The 25,059-nt window shown below is 44.0% G+C and overlaps 1 protein-coding gene across 12 annotated transcripts in view; it reads right to left on the bottom strand.

Moving 5' to 3' along the window:
* Nucleotides 1-239: 239 nt before the first annotated feature.
* Nucleotides 240-25,059, bottom strand: part of LOC127002701 (E3 ubiquitin-protein ligase HUWE1-like) — a 92,158-nt gene continuing 67,338 nt past the window's right edge. For 10 of the 12 annotated variants that reach the window (XM_050868768.1, XM_050868772.1, XM_050868766.1 and 7 more), the window contains exons 39-60: nt 24,616-24,745; nt 22,204-22,333; nt 21,522-21,668; nt 20,604-21,357; nt 20,292-20,456; nt 19,913-20,144; nt 19,209-19,462; nt 16,904-17,063; nt 16,401-16,771; nt 15,562-16,108; nt 14,970-15,244; nt 13,006-13,187; nt 11,862-12,266; nt 10,032-10,310; nt 9,241-9,348; nt 8,460-8,735; nt 7,089-7,277; nt 6,234-6,421; nt 5,775-5,908; nt 5,036-5,201; nt 4,283-4,473; nt 240-3,081 (exon numbers count right to left, since the gene is read on the bottom strand). In XM_050868768.1, the coding sequence (XP_050724725.1) occupies nt 2,979-3,081; nt 4,283-4,473; nt 5,036-5,201; nt 5,775-5,908; nt 6,234-6,421; nt 7,089-7,277; nt 8,460-8,735; nt 9,241-9,348; nt 10,032-10,310; nt 11,862-12,266; nt 13,006-13,187; nt 14,970-15,244; nt 15,562-16,108; nt 16,401-16,771; nt 16,904-17,063; nt 19,209-19,462; nt 19,913-20,144; nt 20,292-20,456; nt 20,604-21,357; nt 21,522-21,668; nt 22,204-22,333; nt 24,616-24,745 (5,386 nt within the window). In that variant the 3' untranslated portion in view covers nt 240-2,978. The remainder of the gene's footprint in view (nt 3,082-4,282; nt 4,474-5,035; nt 5,202-5,774; nt 5,909-6,233; nt 6,422-7,088; nt 7,278-8,459; nt 8,736-9,240; nt 9,349-10,031; nt 10,311-11,861; nt 12,267-13,005; nt 13,188-14,969; nt 15,245-15,561; nt 16,109-16,400; nt 16,772-16,903; nt 17,064-19,208; nt 19,463-19,912; nt 20,145-20,291; nt 20,457-20,603; nt 21,358-21,521; nt 21,669-22,203; nt 22,334-24,615; nt 24,746-25,059) is intronic. The other 2 variants (XM_050868777.1, XM_050868778.1) reach the window with 1 other exon arrangement.

The raw sequence follows: 25,059 nt of genomic DNA, 5'->3' as shown, positions 1-25,059 counted from the left end.
GCAGCAGGACAGAAGGAAGGAAGGAAAGAAGGAAGAAAAGAAGGGAGAGAAAGAAAGAAGGAAGGGCAGCCTGGTTCATACACTTTAGCTGACAAACACCACCACTTTTTAAAACCCTCTATCACCATCTACCCTATTCACATTAATTTAGGGTCAGCACACTTCACTGGCAGGGGGTGGCAGGGAGGAGGGAAGGGCAGCCCGGGCAGGAGGAAGACTTGCGAGCCAAACACCAACACTCATTTTAATACTGTGTATTTTAATGCCAACATGGTAAAGTAGAAGAATGGTTCTTTGCATATGTGATAAAATACACTATGTAACATTTGGGCTTAATGGTGAGAAAATAAACTGAGAAATCAGTGACTATATATCAGATAAAAAGAAAAATGATACAGTGACCCATCCAACACGAAAACTTAAAATATCATCCTCTCAATAAAAAAAAAAGTTCATGTAGAATTAGCTATTTGTAGATATTAAATAGTACATACTTTACATGCCTTCCTATTGAGCCCTAGCCAAATGCCCGTCACCTACACCCAAAGTGCCAATACTGGACTTGTTTATTAAATACAAGGAAAGAAAACGGCTATATAGAGAGTGAAGCAAAGCAGCAAACCATCGTCTCCAGGCCTTCAAACTCAACAACTCAACTCAACACTGCTCAGTGTAAAAAAATAGATGAATAAATAAGTAACAAAAATAGTGGCAATAATAGTAAGCCAAAGTAATAATTATAGTAATAGTATAATTGACAATTTCAACAGCCCACGTGAAGTTTCATGGAAACCTGCCACAACGACACAAGTCCATCACTTGCTCCTCTGTTACGGCTAATGTTGATCAATGTTTTGTAGCAATATTAGACAGCCCTAAATGTAAATATATCACATGAGATATACCAGTTTATTTCTTGTATTGTATGTACAGCAGTTGTGAGGCCAGAATATACAGCACAGTGATAATACTAATGGAAGGTGTGTATATGTATACTGTGAACATATGTATAAATGTATACGTCTTCAACAAATTCACACAGGAAGTTTGGAATAGGCTTCTAGGGAAGGATGTTCAATATATTGACCACAACTCACACACACCAAGCCTTGGGAGCACCCAGGCCGCCGCTGCTGCCGCCGCCGCCGCCACCGCCCGCCCTGCTCAGGAAGGCTTTGAAAGGACAACCAAGATAAAACCATATAAAACAATTCCACTCTTCAGATTGATGACGTAGCAGCTTCAGCATTGTAAAAAAGAAAATGTTTCCGTATTCCTCAGGTTGAGCCGTAAGACTAACACCTCCGCCAGGCTTAAGTAAGGGCGTGTACGCAATGCTGAGAAAGAACCAAAACCTCCTCGTAACACCACGTCTCCTCCTGGAAGTACTCAACCCTCCAAAGATTCATTATTCCTCGCGACACTCCTCCATCCACACGCCAAAGGAACCAGACAGCCATGCAAAGGTAAGTATCTATCCCTAGACTTTTAATATCAATTTTCAACTTAATGACGAAACAGCCGAAGTAAATCAACCCTCAAGACAGTTTTAATAGCATCTTGAACCTGATTTAAGATGAAACAGTCTTTCAAGATTAATTATCTCAAGACAGTCTTTTAATAACAATCTTGAAACTAATTAATGATGAAACAGCCACTTAATTATCACTAAGACACTCCTAATTACAACTTTGAGCCCTGATTGCAAGGAAACGGTAATTTAAATCTTCATTATTACTCGAGGCTTTATTCTCATTAGCAATCTTATGACCCAATTTATGATGAGACAGCCATTTGAAATTAATTATCCCTTAAAAATCTTGTAATTCCAACACTGAACCCAAATTATGCTGAAACGGTTCCTCAAGAAATTATTCCTTTAGACTCTATCAGAAAACCCAAACAGAAAATTATAATAAAACTGACATAGGATTCACTTTCTCTTGACGTTCCGTTCATGGTAACTCTCAACCCAAATTTACGACGTGACAACCACAACCAACCGTTCCTAAGATAAGCTACTCCTTACGACCCCTTCTCAGCAACCTCTCTTTTACGAGTCTCAAAATAATAAACATAATGAAACTGATTTAGGGTTAATTTTCTCTTGATATTCCTTTCATAGTAACTCTCAACCCAATTTATGATGAGACGACCAACCAAAACTCGCTATTCCTCAAGGCATCTCTTCTCAGCAACCTCTCTGGCCCAAGTTACAATGAAAGCAGCCAGCCATTCAAAAAGGAAAAGAAATTACAAGTCATAGGTTACAATTTTTCTTCTGAAATGAGTAGTATATGCATAACTTGGAGTAGTAACTGTTCTATGCTAGGCTATGAACAAATGAGATGGCCACTGGAGAGCTCACACGGCAGAACTCGAGTGAACGGCCCATGTGCTAATGCTCCAAGCCGGGCTACTGCGCCAATACAGTGTAGCTAAGTCACTCTTGCGTGTGTGTCCCAATGAAAACAACTCAAGCTAGGGGGATGAATGACTCTTGATATAGTTTTAGTCTTCTTTTACTCCTCAGTGCTGGGATCTTGCTCTATTGCTTTCCTTGTGACAACCAAAACACTCATTTGATGAGCTTAGTTTCCTACTGAAAGATGCGGTTTTGCTGTCCCAATGAAAACAACTGAATAAGGGTATGAAGGACTCTTGATATAGTCTCCTCCTCCTCCTCAGTGCTGGGATATCATTTGAATGCTTTCCTCATGACAACCAAAACACTCATCGGAGATATGACGGTTTTAGTTTCCTACTGAAAGATGCGGTTTTGCTGTGTCCCACTGAAAACAACTGAAGCCAAGGGGATGAAGGACTCTTGATATACTCTTCTTCTCCTCAGTGCTGGGATATTATTGTATTGCTTTCCTTGTGACAACCAAAACACTCATTCATGATCAGATGGTTTAGTTGACATGCATTTTTTTCTGGGTTGACGGGAAATAGTTACCCTCTGTTTATCTTTTTCTTTAAGCAAAGCCGAAGCCTTCCGAGCACTCGTGAATGGCCTTAAGCAGGTAGTGGCGAAGCTTGTCGTAGGTTTCGTACACCGGCAGGTCCAGCTGGTTGAAGCTGCCGGGGAGAGAGCAACGTCTTTTAGAACGACAGTCAAGGGAGAGACAGCTTATAAATGTCAGCTTTTATCCTTATATCATTCATACATAAAGTCATGGGAAGGTGCAGCTTACAAATACATCAACTTCCTTTGACATTCAACGACAACATTTCACTGATACATAAAGACATGGAAATCACATCATTTTTTTTTGGAATCAGTCATAGGAATCTCATACATTAATTAGCTTTTATATGCAGTCAAGGGAAATGCAACATACATACATACTTACATACAGTCAGTCAGAGTAAACAAATCAATCATTCAAGAGTCAAGAGAATGGCACGTAACAGTTAGTCAAAAGAAAGTGATCTAGCAGAGAAACTTAATCAGCTGCACAAAGTCTAACAATGAAGAAACTTTAATGAACATACAAGAAATTTCAATGTGGAAGTAATCATATCTCAAAAACTACAGAAATCACAACTCTGAGGAAATAGTAACGTCAAGAAATAGAAGTAAGCATAATGACTCAAAACAACATGGAAGTAATCATATCTCAAAAACTACAGAAATCACAACTCTGAGGAAATAGTAACGTCAAGAAATAGAAGTAAGCATAATGACTCAAAACAACATGGAAGTAATCATATCTCAAAAACTACAGAAATCACAACTCTGAGGAAATAGTAACCTCAAGAAATAGAAGTAAGCATAATGACTCAAAACCACACAAATTACAAAGCAGAACTTTAACCTAACATAGAAAAGTTTGCCCCCCCCTACAAAAAATTACATGAAAAAGTAAAGAATGAAAAGAAGAAATTTTAACTAATATACAAAAAAAAAGTTAAATAAAAGCAATTATAAAAACCGGTGATCATCAAAAACAAACACACGAACACACAGAAGCAAGCAAGCGTTTGTTTTTGATGATCACAGTTTTTCAGGATTGCTTTTATGTTTAACTTTTTTTGGTATATTAGTTAAAATTTCTTTTCTTTCTATACTTTTTCTTGCAATTTTTTGGGGGGGCAAACTTTTCTACGTTAGGTTAAAGTTCTGTTTTGTAATTTCTGTAGTTTTCTGAAGTTTTGAGAAAAAGTATAGAAAGAAAAGAAGAAATTTTAACTAATACACAAAAAAACATTAAACAAAAAAGCAATCATAATAAACGGTAATCATCAAAAACACACACACACACAACCAAGCACTGACCATGTGTGAGCCGATGGTAGTCTGTCGGTGGATCTGTCGTCACGGTGGATCTGGAACTTCTGCGTGCCGTTCATGCCCTCCAGCGCCACGAAGCCCTGCAGCGGCACTTTGCTGGTGCCCGTCACAAACTGTAGGAACTTGGCGCGCTCGGCTTGATCGAAGGACCTCAGGGCGCGCCAGAACCACTGAATCTGAGGGGGAAAAAAGGGAAGAAATGTATACTTAGCACCTTCCTAACCAATTACCATCATTATCTAAGCTAAATTAGTCACACCTCAACATCCATGGGGGTTAAGTTAAGAGAGACACTCACTATGTTGATTGACCGACTGATTGGACTAAAATCATGGCGCCGCAACTGCACTGGTCATATGGCGCTGAATAAAATGACCTCGTACAAAATTGTAAAAAGTAAAAAATTGTAATATTATGAAAAGTTTAAGTACATAATAGAAATTCCACTAATGTTGAGGATCCTTGGATACCTGCTTATGGATACTTACATACAGCAACCAAAAGCATAATTACTATATGTATAAAGGTGTGTGGGGTGAGAGTGGGGTGTGCAGTGAGCCGCACGTGCTTTGGTCGGCCATAATAGTGCTCAAGAAAACCACCAGATACCCAAATCTTTACCTATATAACATCCACAGGCTACCCAGCAGATGTTGAAATCCATGAATGTTAAGGTTTGACTGTATACTGTTCGTGTGCTAGTCAGAAAAAATCATGTGAGGTGCAGTGTTGCCATACCTGTAGCGAGTTGGGTTGGTACTTGTGGTACTCCGTGTTGGTGCGCAGGTCGTCAATGTCAATGGTGGGCAGGCCAGAGATGAGCAACTCCAGCTCCTGCTCGTTGAAGATGGAGATGAGGCGCTTTGGAATGATGTCGTAGAAGCCCTCCAGGAAGGCGTTGAGTCTGGCGGGAACAAAGGCAGGGAGAGTTAAGGTCAGGGAAACATTGCATACTAGAGATGAAGTGAACTGTCTGGCATGAGAGAAAGGGAATGTTAGGAAGGAATTCGGTCTGGCTGGCATAGAGGAAGGGAGGGTTAGGAAAAAGTACTAACACTAACTTAAGCATTATCAGAACCCTAAGAAGAATAGGATAACACTAATTGTCTGTCTGATTCCAAGCTATATTGAACCAGAAAATCAGATCAAAACTCTTTAACCTACAGAATCACACACACATTCACACAACCCTCCTACACACTAATTCTTCCTTCACCCTACACACTCACACAAACACACCTACACACACACACACACACACACACACACAAGCACCTAACCATGGACTCAAACACTGCTATAGCCTTTACATACACCACCACCCATAAAAACCTAATCTTGAATTCAACACTGCCATAGATTTTATACACGCACACACAAACACACACCCTAACCTTACTTACTCTCCCCACACCTTCACACCAACATCCCAACCCTCCTCACCCCACACCCCGCCCCCCTTCCCGGGTGTACTCACTGCTGCCGTATAGCTCCGGTCATCTTCATCTGGCACACGAGGCGAATGTACTCCATCTTCGAGTCCTCGGTGACGGGGATGTTCTGGCCGTTGGGTTTGAGGTCCCGCACTTCCGTCACGCCGAACTCCTGAACCTGTGGCCGAGAGCAAAAAGGTCATGTTGGTGATGTTGTAGGTTTGTGGAGTTTTTTCTTAACATTAAAGGAGGCAGTTCAAAGGCATATCACACTCATACACACACCAACAACAACAGCAAAATAATAATAATAGAAAAATCAAAAAACTAAAAATAAATAAATAACATAAATAAGTAAACACTGTAACACAGCCATTTTGTATTTGTTTTAGTTACTTAACATGAATGATGGAAATTTAAGGGCAAAGCATACACACAAATTAAATGAGATCAAATAAAGAACAATAATGAATAAAATCCCATCCCATTTCCAAAACGCTTACCTCCGTGCTGAAGGTGAGTTCGTAGCCCAGGTCGGCCACGTTGTGTTCCATTAGGTAGATGAGTCCCTGGTAGAAGGAATAGTCCTCGCTCTCCATGTCCACCACACGCACCATCTTGCCAAGGATGTGCTTGTAGAAGGACCGCGTGAAGTAGCACTCCAGAAGTTTGTTGTCGTAGATGGCCTTGGCTGCAGGGCGAAGTGTTTAAGTGTCTGGATTAAAGTGTTAGGTTCATGATCCTAAATAAACTGTCACCCATTCCCTATGACCTCCACACTAACCTAAACCCTAAACTACTGAAAATGGCCTTCATTTAAATTACAAGCAAGAATTAATGAAACAACATAATCATCCCAATATTGTAAAGTCACACCCCCTTCCCTGCAGCCTCCACACTTGTGCCTCTCCCCATAAACTTCAGAAAATGGCCTCAGTTAAAGGGCCATATTACAAGTCGAATCCGAGTAGTTTCGAGTCCCTACAAAGTTATTCATCCCAAACTCTATAGGGTCCCGAAACTTCTTGGATTGGACTTGTAATACGGCCCTATATTACAAGCAAGAATGAACAACCTAATCATACCAAAAGACTTCAACTTCAGAAAATGGCTGATTGGGTGAAGGAGGAGGAAGGAAACATGCGTGTATTGAGGTGTCTATTCCTGACTAATTTTGCAAAACTAGTCTGGAATAACCTCATTTCAATACACCCATGCTTCCTACCCTGCCTTTCCTTGTCAAAAATACCCTACATTAAAATGGCCAATGCTAAAATTACAACCAAGAATAAACTAGAACCCCTAAACATAACAAAACCCTGAACACACACACATCATCCAGTAGCCTCGTCACATACCTATGACTCTGCCCACAAACTTGAAGTACGAGAGGTGGTTTGAGTTGCAGTGAGAGGCGGGGTTGATCATGTAGGTCACCCTGTCGCCCGGGGAGGTGCAGAAGAGGGCGTACATGGGGTTGAAGATCTCCCGGGAAATGATCATGTACCACTCCCTCAGCAGGCCGCCAGCATCCTGACCTTCTTCACCTGGGGGAGGAGGAAAAATATCATGTCACTACCTCCTCGTCTTCAGAAAATTAACCTGGTAGCAGCGACGGGCCAAATTTGTGGCTTCACCGTGTAGCAGCGACGGGCCAAATTTGTGGCTTCACCGTGTAGCAGCGACGGGCCAAATTTGTGGCTTCACCGTGTAGCAGAGACGGGCCAAATTTGTGGCTTCACCGTGTAGCAGTGACGGGCCAAATTTGTGGCTTCACCGTGTAGCAGTGACGGGCCAAATTTGTGGCTTCACCGTGTAGCAGTGACGGGCCAAATTTGTGGCTTCACCGTGTAGCAGCGACGGGCCAAATTTGTGGCTTCACCGTGTAGCAGTGACGGGCCAAATTTGTGCCATGATATTTACCCCCCAAAATAGATGATACATAATCTGATCACAAATGCTTTGATACATACTAAGAAATGGTTTGTGTGATGGGTAATTTTCTTTCATTTTTCTCGCTTGGGGGAACCATAAGAAACATGATCCACGCTGCTACCAGGTTAAGCCAACTGAGATAATGACATTTCTTTTCTGATTTCCTGTAAAGTAGAAAATAATGACTTAAGCGCTTAGTTTACAAAGGTGACAATATGAGTTCTTGAGGTAAATAGTCTGACCTACTTCACCTGAGGGAGGAGAACAAAATATCACCTCAACTCTTTACCTTCAGGAAATTAAGATACTAAACATATTAATCTTACATGAGTACTACAACACTTTCAAGGTTACATTAATTTGTCTACCCCTCCACTAAAACCATTCACTTATACACAGGAACAAAATATATTTCTGCTTCTTGTCTCCAGGAAACTAACAGAATAAAAGCACAATGCTGTCAAGGTCGCGTTAAGTTCTGTCAACTCCACTAGAACCATGCTCGATAAACAAGAACACTCACAAGAAACCGAGTCATTAACTTAAAAAAATGTGGGAACTCAAGGTTTACACTCGATAATAGATATAACAATCACGTTACTTTGTTTCCCCTTTGCCAATTTCTCTAAAGAATTTGGGCTTGACATAAATAATAAAAATGTAATGAATAAAAGAACAAACAAAGCAAATACCCCCAAACACAAGCACTAGCCACTCACCCCCAAAAAAATTACCGTAAAAAAAAAAAATAAATAAATAAATAAATAAAAAAACAAAAAACACTAGCCACTCACCCTCAAAGACAATGTAGAACCTATTCTTCCACTCATCGGGGGAGCGTCGGTGCAGCTCTCTGAATGAGTCTTCAAACACGTGCTCCCTCCTGACGTGCACCGCCAGGTCCTCACGTCGCATGCCATCGTCGGCGCGCTCCAGCTCCGTCCGGAAGTACTTCCTCTTGATGTCAAAGTCGAGGAGCCGCGTGTGGTCCACCAGGACGCTGAACGGCCCATCGGCGAGGTGCACGGTGGACTGCCGCAGGATCTGGTTCAGGACGGTGCGGTGGGTTTCTGTAGGGAGGAGGGAAGGGAAACGTTAGGGTGTTGTAGAAAGGAAAGGGAGAGGCAAGGGAGAGAGGAAGCATTGTAGGGGAAAGGTTAGTGTGTGTCTTAAGGTAAAAAAGGTTAGTCTGTCTCTGTGGAGGGGAAAAATAAGGTTAGTATGTGTTTGTGGTGAGAAAGGAAGGATGAACAGTGTCGTCTGGGTATGGGAAGGATTAGGTTAGGGTGTGTTCGAGAGAAAGGAAGGGGATGTTGCATGTCTTAGGAAGAAACAAATATATGTGTCTGTGGGGGGAAAGGAATATTAGGGTAAGGAAGATTAGGGTGTCTTAGAGAGGATGGTTCGGAAAGATTAGTGTGTATGAGAGAAAGGAAAGGTTAGTGTGACTTGGGGAAAAAGGAAAGGTTTGTGTGTGTCTTAGTGAAAAAGGAAAGGTTAGGAAGAGTTAGTGTGTGTCTTAGGGAGAGAGGAAGGAAAGGTTAGCAACACAACACTCCCACTCAAAAGACTTGCCTGCAAACTTGAGGAACTTGTCTGTGTCATCCTGGTAGTAGCTGGACGCCTGGGAGGTGGAGTTGTCCCTCTTCCTCCTCACTCCTTGGCTCACGTTGCCTTCTCCATCTGAAAGCGGAGTTAAGTGGAGTTACGCTGAGGCATGTCACACCTTCACGATCATGTGTGACGAGGAAAAATATACTGAAGTGAATTTAAAATGTAAAATAAATATATGAATAAAGTAATAGGATACATTAAATCAACACCCTTCTCTAAAGATTAACTGTATTTACCTGTTGTCAGATCCAAAAATAAATTAAAATAAAAACTCTTCTTTAACTATTTCCAGCAATAACCTTCTGTCTGAACCAAGGGCACTGGTGACAATGGAAATGGGTCAATAAATCAAATACTTGAAAGAAGAAAGAATGAAAGGAAGGAAGGAAAGCTAAGAGGGAGAGAAAGAAGGAAGAAAGGAAGCAGAGATGACAAAGTTAGAAAAGTAAAGAAAGAAGGAATAAAAAGGAAGAAAGGAAGAAAGGAAAGAAAGCTAGGAAAGGAAAGAGAGAAGGAAGAAAGGAAGAAAAGAGATGACAAAGTTAAAAAGTAAAGAAAGAAGGAATAAAAAGGAAGAGAGGAAGAAAAGGAAGGAAAGAAAGCTAGGAAACGAGAGAAAGAAGAAAGAAAGAAATGAGGACAAGGTTAAAAAGTAAAGAAGGAATAAAAAGAAAGTAGAAAAGAAAGTTCAGAAAAAAAGGCAAGAAAGGAAAAACAGAAAGAAAAGACTCTACAATCTCTCCTCAACTCACCTTCCGTCTGTGCTGAGGGCAAGGGAGAGAGTGGGGCAATCTCATGATGTAGATGCGCCAGCTGGGCCTCGCGTGACTCCGACTGCGTGGTGGAGCGTTCCCGGCGATCCCCGGAGGCAGCGGAGGCGTGCACAAGGAAGAACGCCTCCACGGCCGGCTGCAGCACCAACACGGCGTGGGTGTCCTGCGTCTCGCCCAGCTCCACCAGGCACTCGGACAGCGTCGACCACAGCTCCTCCAGGTTCAGCTGTGCGCTCAGGCTCCCAAGGTCGGTGGTCTCTGTGGGGCAAGTACAGGGCAGAGTTGAAAGATTATTGTACAAGGAGGAAGAACAAAAGAGGGAAAAAAGGAGTAGAAAGAGGAGGAGGGTGACGGGGGTGATGAAAAGGATGAGAAACAGGGAAGAGAAGGAGGAGTAAAAGGAGTGAGTGGATTTCCAACCCATAAATTATCCCCTGCACCCCAAAACGAGATTCATTAATAGTTGTCGTTGAAATTTGCCCGAAACGAGATTCATTAATGGTTGTCGTTAAAATGGGGCTGAGTTGCAAGATTATCGTACAAAACGTCTTCTGTTTACAAATTTCCGACCCATAAACTATCTCCTGCACCCCCCAAAAAAAAGAGAAGCATTAATAGTTGTTGTTGAAATGGGGCTGAGTTGCAAGATTATCGTACAAAACGTCTTCTCTTTACACATTTCTGACCCATAAACTATCTCCTGCATCCCCAAAATGAGATTCATTAATAATTGTCATTGAAATGGTTAATTATTCACCTCATTTTGCAATAGTTAAGGTCGGTATTCTCAGACACTTCTGCCTCTCACGTCAACTATTTCCAAAAGCCAAAAAGGAGATCAATCGGGTTCTCATGAGTGCTTTTTTAGGTTCATGGCACAGGAGGAGGGTCAAACTACCACCAGGGTCATTAAACTACCCCTGGAAATGCCCCAAACTCCTACGATAACCGTGTCAAATGTGTATGCTTGGGTGCCGAAACGTTTAAGAATAGAACCCTAAGTGTCGAAAAACGGAAAATACAATGTGGTGAATACGATAATCTAGCATCATTGGTACGAGGGTTAGTTCAAGTGATGCAGGATTGTTATGTCCTTACTATTGATCATTTTCTCACTATTATAATAATGCTGCAGGTTTCCCTTCTTTTCGATGATTCACTTTCTGCTATTTCACTCTTATAATCGTCATTCTTTCATCACCTTTGCTCTCTTTACGATCCATCCGGCTCACTTTTACAATCAGTTCAGTCTTTAGTCATGCAAATTTACAGGTATTTTTGTATCCTTTGCTTTGGTGATGATTTAGATACAGTGCAACTTAAGAAACGTAGTTGATATGTATTTGGGGGTTACAGGTCGCTTAGTTCCAGGCTCTATTAATTGATTCTGAAGTTAGTTATACAATCGCTTTGCTTCAACATCATCATCATTGTTTAACGTCCATTTATTCCCTATGGTGGGGTTGGACGGGATATGAGCCTCCTCCAACGTTGCCGGTCCATAGCCATTTCCTCTGTGATGTTCAGCCTCCTCATATATGTTGCTTCAATATCACTTCCCCAAGAATGCAAGTTAATCGTAAAGTGGGGTATAGTTTTTTTCTTTTTTTCACAATAGGAGACGGCTCTAGGGCAACAAAAAGTGTAGCAAAAAAGAAAACAAAAAGCCTGTTAATCACCGCTCCCACAAGACAGAAGTAAAGAGTGGCCAAAAGAGAGATCAATTTCGAGTGGAGAGGTGTCTTGTATTTCTGAAGGTCCAAGTTGCCTTAAACACCTGAAAATATAAGCGTCTGTGTCCCTCCTCACCTTCATTGTCAACATCCATGGCCTCGGAGGTGGGCTGGGCGCTCTCCTGCCGGGCCCCAGCGGACGCATTAGCAGCATTGTCGGCCTCTGGGTTTGGCACGTCTATGAGAACCACCGGAACAGCATCCCTCTCTGCCTGCTCCTGCTGTGCGCCACTCTCCTGCTGCTGCTCCTGGGTGTTCTCTGTGTTCTGCTGCTCCTCCCTCGACACTTCAGGTTGGGTTGGTTGCTGTTGCTGCTGTGGTTGTGATGCTGGTGGTTGTGATTGTTGCTGTTGTGATTGTGGTTGAGTCTCCGTTGAGGGTTGGGTGGTGGCTGCGCTGGCCTGGTCCTGTTGGGCGTTGGCTGCATCCTGCTGACTGGCCCCGGCTGGTCTGTCGCTGGTGTTGTTGCTGGCTTGGGTACCTGGTGACGGAAGGGTAGTTTGAAGGGGCAGTGTTACGAAGGGAAGTTTAGTTTGGGAAGGAAAGTTCAGGGAAGGGAAGGGAAATTAAATTTGGAAATGGATGTGTTGGATAGAAATGATTTAATCAAGATGGAGGGGAGGAGGCAACTATGAGGACACAGCAAGAAATTGAGAAAGGGGACTTGTTTGAAAGAAGGAGTACAGTTTTCCATTCGGGAGTGTGGATACATGGAATGGGCTAAACAAAGACAATGTTGAAGTGGGCAGTGTCCGTATAATGAAGGAAAAGTTGGACAAATATAGATTGGAGACAGGACTACCCAAGCTTGAGCTCAGGCCCTCTATGCCACAAATAGCTAAACACACACGCACACACACACACACACACACACACCATAGAGGTAGAATTGGTGGAGTCGAGACGGCCCGCTAATCCCATTCATTGAGGTGGAGCCTCCATGACACACACACACACACACACACACACACACACACACACACACACACACACACACACACAGAAAAAAAACACTAATTGCATTCTCCTTTGTCAGGCAAGAAAGTAAGAAAAAAACAAGGTACACACACAAACACACACTGTCTTATTTTTGCAGGGACAGTGCTTAGAGGGCTTTTTTTGTGTGTGTGTGTGTGTACTTTACTGTTAAGTTGCTTGTTACTGTAAAAAAAAAAATAATAATAATAATAATAATAATAATAATAAAAATCATCACTCACCGCTTTTCCTGGTGCGTGATAACCTGATGGCGTCCCTCAGCTGGATGATGACCTTGAGTGTGCGGAGGAAGAAGGCCTGGGAGGAGGTCTTGCTGGTGAGGGCCGACATGGAGGCCAGCTGGAGCTCACACGGCGGCTTGACCTTCGTGGTGCCGCTGATTATGACGCACTCGTTGGTGAACCTGGACCATGGAAAGAAAGTCTCGTAAGTCTCTCTGCTTTCTCCGTAACAATTTTTCAGAACTTCCTTAAATAAGCAAGACTAACAACACCAGATTAAGTCCTTTATGGTTTTTCTTTTACTTTTTTCATGATTTCCTAAGAATGAACAAGGCTGACAGCACCTGATTAAGTCCTTTCTGCCTTTTCTTTTACTTTTTTCATGATTTCCTAAGAATGAACAAGGCTGAGAGCACCTGATTAAGTCCTTTCTGCCTTTTCTTTTACTTTTTTCATGATTTCCTAAGAATGAACAAGGCTGAGAGCACCTGATTAAGTCCTTTCTGCCTTTTCTTTCACTTTTTTTCTTGATTTCCTAAGAATGAACAAGGCTGAGAGCACCTGATTAAGTCCTTTCTGCCTTTTCTTTTACTTTTTTCTTGATTTCCTAAGAATGAACAAGGCTGAGAGCACCTGATTAAGTCCTTTCTGCCTTTTCTTTTCTTTTTTTCATGATTTCCTAAGAATGAACAAGGCTGAGAGCACCTGATTAAGTCCTTTCTGCCTTTTCTTTAAATTTTTTCATGATTTCCTAAGAATGAACAAAACCAACAACATCACAGTACTTGGGGAGGCTGAGAGCACCTGATTAAGTCCTTTCTGCCTTTTCTTTTTTTTTCATGATTTCCTTAGAATGAACAAGCTTCACAACGCCAGAGTAAGTCCTTTCTGCCTTTTCTTTTACTTTTTTCATGATTTCCTAAGAATGAACAAGGCTGAGAGCACCTGATTAAGTCCTTTCTGCCTTTTCTTTCACTTTTTTCATGATTTCCTAAGAATGAACAAGGCTGAGAGCACCTGATTAAGTCCTTTCTGCCTTTTCTTTCACTTTTTTCTTGATTTCCTAAGAATGAACAAGGCTGAGAGCACCTGATTAAGTCCTTTCTGCCTTTTCTTTTACTTTTTTCATGATTTCCTAAGAATGAACAAAACCAACAACATCACAGTAACTTGGGAGGCAGAGGAAAGGAATCACGTTAAATTTTTCTGCCCTTTTTTTGTAACCTGTTTTTGTGATTCCTTTAGAATGAACAAGATTAACAACACCCGAGTAAGTCCTTTCTGCCTTTTCCTTAATCTTTTTTTGCGACTTCCTTAAAATATAACTAACGGCCGTGGAACTTGGAGCTGTAGAAAAGGAATCCCGTTAAATTTTTCTGCCTTTTTTATTAACTTTTTTTCTGTGATCTTTCTTTAATTTTTTGGTGACTTCCTTAACCTTTTTTTGCGACTTCTTTAAAATATAACTAACAATGGCTGTGGAACTTGGAGCTGCAGAAAAGGACTCCCGTTAAATTTTTCTGCCTCTTTTATTAACTTTTTTCTGTGATCTTTAATTTTTTCGTGACTTCCTAAAAATGAATACGACTAACAACACCTAAGTAAGTCCCTTCATTGATAAACATGGAGGCATAAAACAGGTGTATCTCATTAAGTCTTTATGTCTTTAACCTTTTCAATAACTTCCTGAAAATAAACATTACTAACAACAGCTAAGGAAGGAACATTCATTGATAGACATAGAGGCATAAAACAGGTATCTCATTCAGCCTTTTTGTCTTTAACTTTTTCAATAACTTCCTGAAAATAAATATAATTAACAACAGCTAAGGAAGGAACATTCACTGGTAAACCTGAAGGAGTAGCGGGCTTTTTTTTTTCACTCTTTTTGTTGCCCTTGAGCCATCCTCTTTGATGCAAAAAAATATAAATAAATAAATAAAATAAATAAATAAAACACTGACCTGTCCTGCAGCAGCCCCTTCTTGGCCTTCTCAGACAAATGCGGTTGGTGGTCTTCTTCCACAATGGCGGCTGGAGGATGGGAAGCGTTGTAAGCCTTGAGGTCCCCGAGCAGGGCGGCAATGTGAGTGGCCACGGTGGAGCCCAGCGTGGCGGCCCCCTGCAGCAGGAGGCGCAGTACCTGGTCCCGGGCTGGTGGAGGGCCGTGGGACAGGTGCAGGAGCAAGGCCGTGGCATCCTCCAGGCCCTCCTCTGAGCAGGACTTGCTTGTGAGAACCTGATGGGAGGAGAGAAGAGATGGGTGATTGGTGACAGGAAGAGAAGTGTGTGAGTGGTGCACAGCCAAATGACAAAGACAGACAGCTTCTCTATTTTCAAACATTGACTTATAAAATATAAACACAGAAAATGCAAATTTCTGCCCTTGATAAGTCACCTTTGCTTAAAAAGAGAAACCTAAAAAATCCCTTATAACACACAGGTGCCTTTTAGAGAGGAATGACTTTTTATTTACCTTTTTTTTTGCCATGCAGCTTCATTTGCTTAAAAAAAAAATGGAAAATATCCCTACAACACAGAGCCTTAGTGTCTCACCTGAATGGCCAGGGAAAGCAGGTGTTCCAGTGTCTGCGAGTTCTCCGCTGAGTGCTGCGTGGCAGCGGAGCTTTGTGCTGCAGCGGAGGAGTCGGCCGTGTCCGGGAGGCCGAGGGAGATGAGGGCCAGGAGGCGCAGGAGGCGGTCTGTGAGGAGGGAGGACCGGCGCACCACAGGATGGGCAAGCTGCTGGATGAGCTGGCCCAGCGCCGACACCTCCAGACTGGTGACGCGCTGCTCTTCGTCCCCGCTCCCCCCGGCGTTGGAGTGTGTCCTGGGCAGCCCCTTCCCCTTGCGAGACACACTGATGGAGTCCAGCTTCACTAGGAGTTCCCAGAAGTCAGAGGACTCACTGGCCTGGCCTGACGCGGAGGCACTGCCCTTGGAGGTTTTACTGATAGCACCAGTGTTGGCCGCGCTGCCCCCGGAGGATGACGACGTGGACTTCTTGGAGTCACTCTTGTTGTCCTCAGACTCCTTGCCTTGGTGGGGCAGAAAGTGGCTCGGAAAACTCTTAGCTAATGAGATCAGGGTGTCTAGGGCGTGTCTGGAAGGAAGGGAAACAAATCATTGGTTAGTAAGGAATAATATTATTGTTGGCTAGTTAAAAAAAAAAGCACCCGGCTGTTTCATATTCAAGGAGGAAAAAATAGAGTTGGTTAGTGAAAAATAGTTAGTTTGATGATAAATATGCACCTCATATTCAGGGAGGAAAACTGATCACTGATTAGTGAAGAATAAAGTTGGATTGTTGACTATATAACAACCTTGCTCATCTAACTCACGACCCTTAACATCACCACCGAACACACTTAACACTGTAGGGTTGAGGTACTGACCTGCATACAAGTGGAGAAGCTTGGGGATGAATATTTACAGCGGTGGTCGTGGCCGCGATAGATGTGCGTTTCCCTGTGGGCTGTGTGCGCTGGATCTGGAAGATGCTCGCCCGGCATCCCAGGGCAGCGTCCATACTCATGCTGAGCCAGGAGGGAGCCACCGGGGAGCGCGACTCACCAGGCCAAGACGGGGTGGAGGACAGTGGCAGCTCAGACTTGCCGCTGGAGTGAGCCTTCCTGCCGCTGCCCTTGCCTGCTATCTCCGGGGTGCTTGGGGTCAGGCTGGCAGCCCCCTGCTCGCTGCTGATGATTCCTGTGCGGCTGCTGTGCTGACTTGTGTCGCCGCAGCGCTCAAGGATGGATAGCAACGCCTACGGACAAGATAGGAGCATTGTTATAGTATACTGTTTAGTCCTTAGTCTGTTCAAAAGCTTTTGCTGGAAAGAGAAAAAAAATTGTGAATGTTATCCTGTATATTTCGGTATGCCCTGCCACCCACCCACCTTGATCACCCAGTCCCGTGTGGGTGCGTGGTGGCAGAGGTAGCGCAGCACCCTGTGGAGGCGGATGGTGTTCAGCTTGGGCTCGTCCACAAACAGCAGCACCAACAGGCAGGTCATCGCCTCGTGGTCCAGAAGCTGACGACCTCGAGGCTTGCTGCTCCTGTGTGTGGAAGGGACGGGAAGACTTAGCAAGGAGTTAGAGAGGAAAAGTTGGAAAGTTTTGTTTAGTCGGCGCAACACCTGTGGTCATATGCCGGAGAGAGACGAAAGGGGAAGGAATTATAGAAGGTAACAGATCCCAGGAGACGAGACACAACCCCCGGTTAATACCTGGTACCCATTCACTGCTGGGTGGAAAGGGGTGTAGGGTATCGGAAAAGCCGCCCAAATTTTTCCACTCCGCCTGGGAATCGAACCCGGGCTCTCGGTTGTGAGCTGAGTGTGCTAACCACTGCACCACGAAGCCCACAAAGAGTTAGAGAGGAAGGAAGGGTTAACAAAACATCTTTGGTGGAAATGAAAGGGTTTGTAGTATGTCTTGGGAGAGAGGAAGAGTCAGCAATGGATCTTAAGGAGGGGAAAAGGAAGGGTTTTAGAGAAAGAAAGGGTTTGCACTTAGTAGTATTTAGAGAAAGAAAGGGTTTGCACTTAGTAGTAAATGTTATGAGGGAAAGGAAGGGTTTGTTGTGTGTTTCTGTGGCGGGAAGGGAAAGGTTAATGTGTCTTAAGAGTGTGGAAGCTGTTGTAAATGTGTGTGTGTGTGTTTTGTTTTTACAGTAAAGGAAGTATTTGAAGGACATAACAAACGCACACACACACACACAATTAGGAACTCTGCAACACCCCCACACCCACTGTTGTAAATATGTCAGGGAGGCGGTGGCCTAGTGGATAAGGTGGTGAGCTTGGGATCGGACTGATGTCGACGCATGGGTTCGAATCCCCACCAGTGCTACCTTGAAACTTTGTGTCATGCCGTGGGCTTAAAATAACCTAATCACACCCTGACACCCGTTTCTAGTTTGCATAGCAATATAGATGAGCTTTGGGGGTAACATGCCTTTCAGGTGCCACTATAAAAAAAAGCGCCCACCGCACTAACCTGCTGCCTGCCTCTGAAACAACATCGAAGAAGAAGATGCAGCTCCCTATGCATAATAAAAAAAAAAAAAAAAAAAAAAAAACAAAAAATGTGTGTGTGTGTGTGTGTGTTTCATTTTTACAGTAAAGGAAGTATTTGAAGGACATAACAAACACACACACACACACATTAGGAACCCTGCAACACCCCCACACCCACTTTTGTAAATGTGTGTGTGTGTGTGTTTCATTTTTACAGTAAAGGAAGTATTTGAAGGACATACACACACATTAGGAACCCTGCAACACCCCCACACCCTCAACACACACAAAGCCTTTATTCTCAAACATCTCAGGGCTCACACACCCACATTTGACAGGGCTTTGGTAGAGGTTGTGTTAGTATTTCCATGGGTAGTTTTATGAGCCTCGTGGTAGTTTGACAAAGGCTTCTGCACCATGGATGTGAAAGAACACTCATGAGAAGCTGACTAATCCTCTTTGTGGCCTTTGAAAATATTTGTTGGGGGTGTTGTTGTGTGTATCCGAGACTATAGAACATTGATGTGTCCCTTTTCTTAATCTGCCTTCAACTCTCCCTAATATCCCTCCCTTTCCCTTCCTCCCTTCATTCTTTCTTCATCCCCTCCCTTAACCTTGACTAATCCCCTTCCTCCTCTGTCTTCAACTCTCCCTAACATCCCTCCCTTTCCCTTCCTCCCATCATGCTTTCTTCATCCCCTCCCTTAACCTAATTCCCTTCCTCCTCTGCCTTCAACTCTCCCTAACAGCCCTCCCTTTCCCTTCCTCCCTTCATACTTTCCTCATCCCCTCCCTTAACCTTGACTAATCCCCTTCCTCCTCTGTCTTCAACTCTCCCTAACAGCCCTCCCTTTCCCTTCCTCCCTTCATACTTTCTTCATCCCCTCCCTTAACCTTGACTAATCTCCTTCATGGCTATGGGAAATAATTGTTGTGAGAGGCGAAAGCATCTGAGAATATGACCCTAAGCCAACGATGCCAGATTGTTGTACTTAGCCTCTTATATTTCCGATTTCCGACCCAAAATTGTCTCTTTTACTCCAGTAACTACATTTATTTATAGTTAACGTTGAAAGGTTTAGTGTCGTTTTGCTATCATTAAGTGTCTAAAAATGGTAAATACAATGGTGGATACGATAATCCGGCAACACTGCCCTAAGACGCCCACAACCCCCAGACTCACGTTGCTGTCACTTGCTGACCGCTGGAGGAGGGCCGAAGGTTCCAACTAGTGGACCAACTGGAGGAGTGCATGAGCCTGGAGCCGATGCGTGCGGTGTTCCTCAGGATGGACGAGAGGGACGTGCCGGGCCGGGGGAACATGTGCTCGTGGGTGTGTCTGTTCCGTTCCTCACGCTGCCGCCGTAGTGTCTGAGCCTCCTGGGCCAGCTCGGGCGGCAGTGCGGCAAACTGGGAGTCCTCGAGGTCGGCCAATATCTGCCGGGGATTAATGAAAGAGTTAGTGCACCTGGAAATTATGAAGACAAGAGCCCGAAAAGAATATAGTAAAAATAAGAAATTACTTAAAATAAACAGAAAAAATAATCATGTTCTGAGCCTATTTTGGTCTCTTATTCATTGAGAAAAGGGGGAAGGACTGAGGAGGGCATTGAATAGTTGGTGCAGCTAAAAATTATTAAGGCCAGAGCAACATAATTAAAAAATACAGATGATGCAAGTAACACAAGGGAAAAAATAGCAATGTTCTGTTTCTCTTTTGGTTTCTGTCTATTAAAAGAGGGAAGGGGGCAGGGAGGGGGAGCAGATAGGCACTGAACAGGTGGTGCAGCTAAAAATTAAGATGGTGCACCTAGAGGAAACAATATGCATAATAAACATCCAGACAAAACACCCGCAGAAGAAGCCCCACACAACCCCAACACTCACGGTCTGCCTGAGGGAGGAGGGCAGGGTCTGCAGGAAGGACACGGGGTCCATGGGGTCATCAGGGTTGGCCCGCGCCGCTTGCTGCCGCTGCTGCTCCAGGCGCTGCTGTGTGAGCACCTCCTCCTGGATGTTGGGCGGCAGGGCGGCCAGGAACTCGGGGTTCACCTCCCCCACAATGGAGCTGTTGTTCTCGCGGGTGTTCTCCGTCGCACGCTGCCGCACACGCTGCAGCCTGAGGGAAGCATAAACATCAGTAACGGTGGAGCCTCGCTGTCATACTACTAACCCAAGGTGGAAATGAGAATCACCTCACTTCATTGGCTGAATGTCTTTCCTTGTTCAGATGAAAATATATCATTAAAGAGAATCACAAGTTTACCTGAGTTGTTCAGCGATGACTTCCTGCCTCATGTCCTCTGGCAGGGCTGCCAGGAAGCTTGGGTCCACGCCCTCGGGAATCTCAATGTCACCCAGGATGGCCAAGTAGTCTGAACGGCTGCCGGTTGAACTGGAGGGCCCGGCCTCGCTGCTCTCTCTTCCAGCTCTGGGGAGAAAAATAAAGGTATGAATTCTATTGTGGAAGGAGGGGAAAAGTACTCTGGCAAAGGGTCTGATACAACATAATGAACTGGTTCCAAAAAATGTTAGGAGTCTGCAACACAACAGTTCCAAGGCTGGCGGCAACACTCACTCCTGTGGTGTGTCCTGCGCCGGCCGGGTGCTGGGCAGGGACACCAGCACTGGCAGGGTGGCTGCCCCCTGGGACTCCCCGGCAGGCTCCTGGGAGTCCTGCTGCATGGGCATGCTGGGGTCCTCCCAGGCCTCCCTGGGGGGGATGATGCTGGGCGAGGGGGGCGTGGTGAGGTTATCCTCCGGCAGTGTGAATAGCTGCGGGGAGTAGCACGGGTACTCCGGAGGGCTGACTGACATGGGCGTCTCCTCCTGTGTGGCCAGGCTCTCAGCAGCATCGCTGGGCAGGGCAGGCGGGGCGGCGGAGGGCAGGGGGGAGGCTGTCACCATCTCTGTGTCCGTGACAGGCAGGGTAGTGGCCGGCGTGGAGGAGGCAGTGGTGGGGACAGAGGTGGTGGTGGGGGAGGGGAAGGGGGGAAGGGTGGTGACGGTGGTGGTCTGGGGGGTGGAAGGGGCGGAGGAGGCCCCGGAGAGTGCCCCGCCAATGGCTGGCACGGAGGACACAGGGGGCTCCTGCAGAGGCAGTGTGGCGGCACCAGAGGACACGGGGGACAGCAGCGTGAGGAGCCCCGAGAAGCTTGGCGTGGTGGTGGACTGTGGCCGCGAGGAGGAGGCGAGGACCGACTCCACGATGGACTCGGCGATGGAGGCGGTGCTGAGGATGGCGGCGTCCTGGCTGGGCGCCTCGGAGGTGGCTGTGTCAGGCCTTCCCGGGGGCCTGCTGCTCTCTGTGGCCTCGCCCATCTCAGTGTCATCTGGAGGAAAAGTTTTGTTTGACTTACCATCATGGAGGAGAAAGGTTATGATCGCCAAGAGTGGGAGAGACTTGAAGCCCATTCAACCCTATAATGGAACAAAACAAAAACAGAAGAGAAGGAGTATTTGAGGATATCAGTAAAGAAAACCCTCCTTGACTTACTGTTGTGGAGGAGCAGCGGGCCTTGGGAGATCTCCGCTGAGGCCGGCGGCGTCTTGCTAGTCTCCTGCTCCTTCTTCTTCTTGTCTCTCTCGGCCTGTTCTTCGTCTCTGTATCTCTCCAGGACGGCCATCAATGCGGGCTTCACAACTGTGCCAGGAAACATTAAAGTCTTATAAAATGCTCACACATACAAGTGGTAAATGCCTACACCTACACTTAACTTACACTTTTGTCTATAGCTCACTTTTTACATTGCTTGTACAACGAAGCATAGCGATTACAATACTCCCTAACAGGTGGAACAAATTGAGGGCAGATCGATGAACAACAATACGATAATCTTTAAAAATAATAATAATAATAAAAGTGACCCAATATGAACAGTGGTAAAAGGTGTCCAGAAAAATAACTCGTACTATCCAACAGTACTGTCAAAATGAAGAGCTCCCAGTGCCCCAAAAGTGCTGTCAAGAGTTCTATTAAGAGAATGAAGAAAAATACCCACTATCAAACCTATCAACAGTGCTGTCAAGAGAAAGACCTCCCAATGCTCAACAGTACTATCAAGAGTGCAATCAAGAGAAGCCCCCCTCCCACCCACTACCCAACAGTACTATCAACAGGGATGTCAACAGCACCCTTTAAGACAACAGCCTCCCTTCCCCTGCACCCCAAGACTTACCCGTAACAGCGTCGTGCATGGAGTCGGCTTCCAGGACACGCGTCTCCTCGGTCCAGCGGGCGAGGGCGTGCGGCACGTTGGAGAGGGAGGCCGCCTGCCCCCCGTTGTTCATGACCGTCCCGCCGTGGTCCTGGGGTAGGAGATGGCAGTCACCCTGGAGGCCTTCCCTTCACGTGGCTAACTTATCTAGTACGCTATTCCCAGCCTAGGTTGATGTATGTCTCTACCTGTGATCTCGTCTGACTGGTTTGTGGTGTTTTATTTCAGCTTGTGGTCTTTTAAAGCACTCCAATTCATTCTATTTTTTTCTACTAATGTGATATGCGTCTACCTGTGATTTTGTCTGACTGGTTTGTGGTGTTTTATTTCAGCTTGTGGTCTCTTAAAGCACTCCAATTCATTCTATTTTTTTCTACTAATGTGATATGTGTCTACTTGTGATCTTGTCTGACTGGTTTGTGTTGTTTTTATGGCAGTTTGTGGTCTCTTAAAGCCCTCCAATTCCTTTTGTTTTTCTGCTAATGTCTTTGAATCATTGTTTTGAGTTTTCTTTAAGCTTCTGGACTTTATTATATCATTCCATTGCTTCTATTTGTCTCCTATATTGAACTTTTTTATTTTACTTTTCTGCTAATGTCTTTGAATCATTGTTTTGAGTTTTCTTTAAGCTTTTGACTTCATTATATCATTCCAATTGCTTCTATTTGTCTCCTATATTGAACTTTTTTATTTTACTTTTCTGCTAATATCTTTGAATCATTGTTTTGAGTTTTCTTTAAGCTTTTGACTTTATTATATCATTCCAATTGCTTCTATTTGTCTCCTATATTGAACTTTTTTATTTTACTTTTCTGCTAATGTCTTTGAATCATTGTTTTGAGTTTTCTTTAAGCTTCTGGACTTTATTATATCATTCTAATTGCTTCTATTTGTCTCCTACATTGAGATTTTTTTTTTTTACTAATGTCTGAAGCCTTTTTAGAGTTTCCTTTCAGCTTTTGGGGAGTTGCAGCATTCATTCTTGTTTTCTCCTAGGGTTATCTTTTCCCTTTCAATCACTGAGTTTTCTTTAAGCTTCTGGGCTGTTACAGAACTTCAAGTCATTCTTGTTTTCTCCTAGGGTTATATTTCTAAACAGTCTTTTAATCACTGAGTTTTCTTTAAGCTTCTGGGCTGTTACAAGACTTTAATTCATTCTTGTTTTCTCCTAGGGCTATTTTTCTAAACAGTCTTTCAACCACAGAGTTTTCTTTAAGCTTCTGGACTGTTACAGAACTTCAATTCATTCTTGTTTTCTCCTAGGGCTATTTTTCTAAACAGTCTTTCAATCACCAAGTTTTCTTTAAGCTTCTGGACTGTTACACGAGTTCAATTCAATCTTGTTTTCTCCTAGGGCTATTTTTCTAAACAGTCTTTCAATCACCGAGTTTTCTTTCAGCTTCTGGACTGTTACAGAACTTCAATTCATTCTTGTTTTCTCCTAGGGCTATTTTTCTAAACAGTCTTTCAATCACCGAGTTTTCTTTAAGCTTCTGGACTGTTACAGAACTTCAATTCATTCTTGTTTTCTCCTAGGGCTATTTTTCTAAACAGTCTTTCAATCACCGAGTTTTCTTTCAGCTTTTGGACTGTTACACGACTTCAATTCATTCTATTTTTCCTACCGAGTTTTTTTTTCACTGGTGTCTTTGAATCATTGCTACATTACGCTCCATCCATTTGTCTCCATTTTTTTATTTATTATTATTTTGACGTACTGATCCAGCACCCTCATCTTCTACTTGCTGGTCTAGTTTGACAGTTATGCCTTTTTTTGTCTTTTATTAACTTTTATCAACTCATTCATCGACACAGGAGCATGAACCTTGTATTTCTCTTCTAATTTGGCTGTATTTTGACTTTTCCCTCTTTTTCTTGTCCTTAAATGACTTGGTATCCATCTCCAGCCTGATCTGATAGGGTTTGTCTCTCCTTTCTCTCCCTCACTTCCATCCAAATCCCCTTGACACAGCAGGATCAAGGCAAGCACTCCTGAACGGCCCATCCATCAGGCCTTTCCTTCTCGACACTCATCTCTATGGGTCGTATCTTAAAACATTTCGGCACCTAAGTTCACATATTTGACAAGGCTTTCGTATGAGTTTAGGGCATTTCCAAGAGTAGTTTTATGACCCTGGTGGTAGTTTGACTGTTCCTTAGTAGCATGAGCCTAAAGAAACACTCATTAGAACCCGATTGACCCCTTATTTGACCTTCAGAAATAGTTGATGTGAGAAGTGAATGTGTCTTATAGTACCATCCAGTGTGCCTATCACTACTCATAAACTCATTGAGGCAAGCACCACCCCCTGACTGGCCCATCTAGCAGGCCTTCTTGATACTGATCTGTAAAGCTAGTGAAAATATGCCTACCTGCAAGTCAATAAACTCATCTGGGTCAGGAGGCATTAACCGGACATCAGGATTAGTGAAGAGCACCTGAGAGGCTTCTCGTAGATTAGACGTGAGTTGCATAACATCGCGGTGGCTGGGTCCCAGTAATCTGTGGAGGGTGGTAGGGTTGGTATTGTTAAATGGTTAGCTTATGATGGTCTAGGGTGTTACATGACTTACAGTACTTCAGCGCCTACACCAAAACATCGAGCTAACACTGTGGAGCTTGGTGTTGTTTAATGGTTAGCTTATGATGGTCTAGGGTGTTACATGTACTTACTTAACACATGACTTACAGTACTTCAGCGCCTACACCAAAACATTGAGCTAACACTGTGAAGCTTGGTGTTGTTTGATGGTTAGCTTATGATGGTCTAGGGTCTTACATGTACTTAACACATGACTTACAGTACTTCAGCGCCT

The sequence above is a fragment of the Eriocheir sinensis genome, chromosome 24 (genome assembly GCF_024679095.1).
Source record: "Eriocheir sinensis breed Jianghai 21 chromosome 24, ASM2467909v1, whole genome shotgun sequence".
NCBI lineage: Eukaryota > Metazoa > Arthropoda > Malacostraca > Decapoda > Varunidae > Eriocheir > Eriocheir sinensis.
The sequence above is the reverse complement of the archived record's forward strand: the minus strand, read 5'-3'. Positions and strand labels throughout refer to the sequence as shown.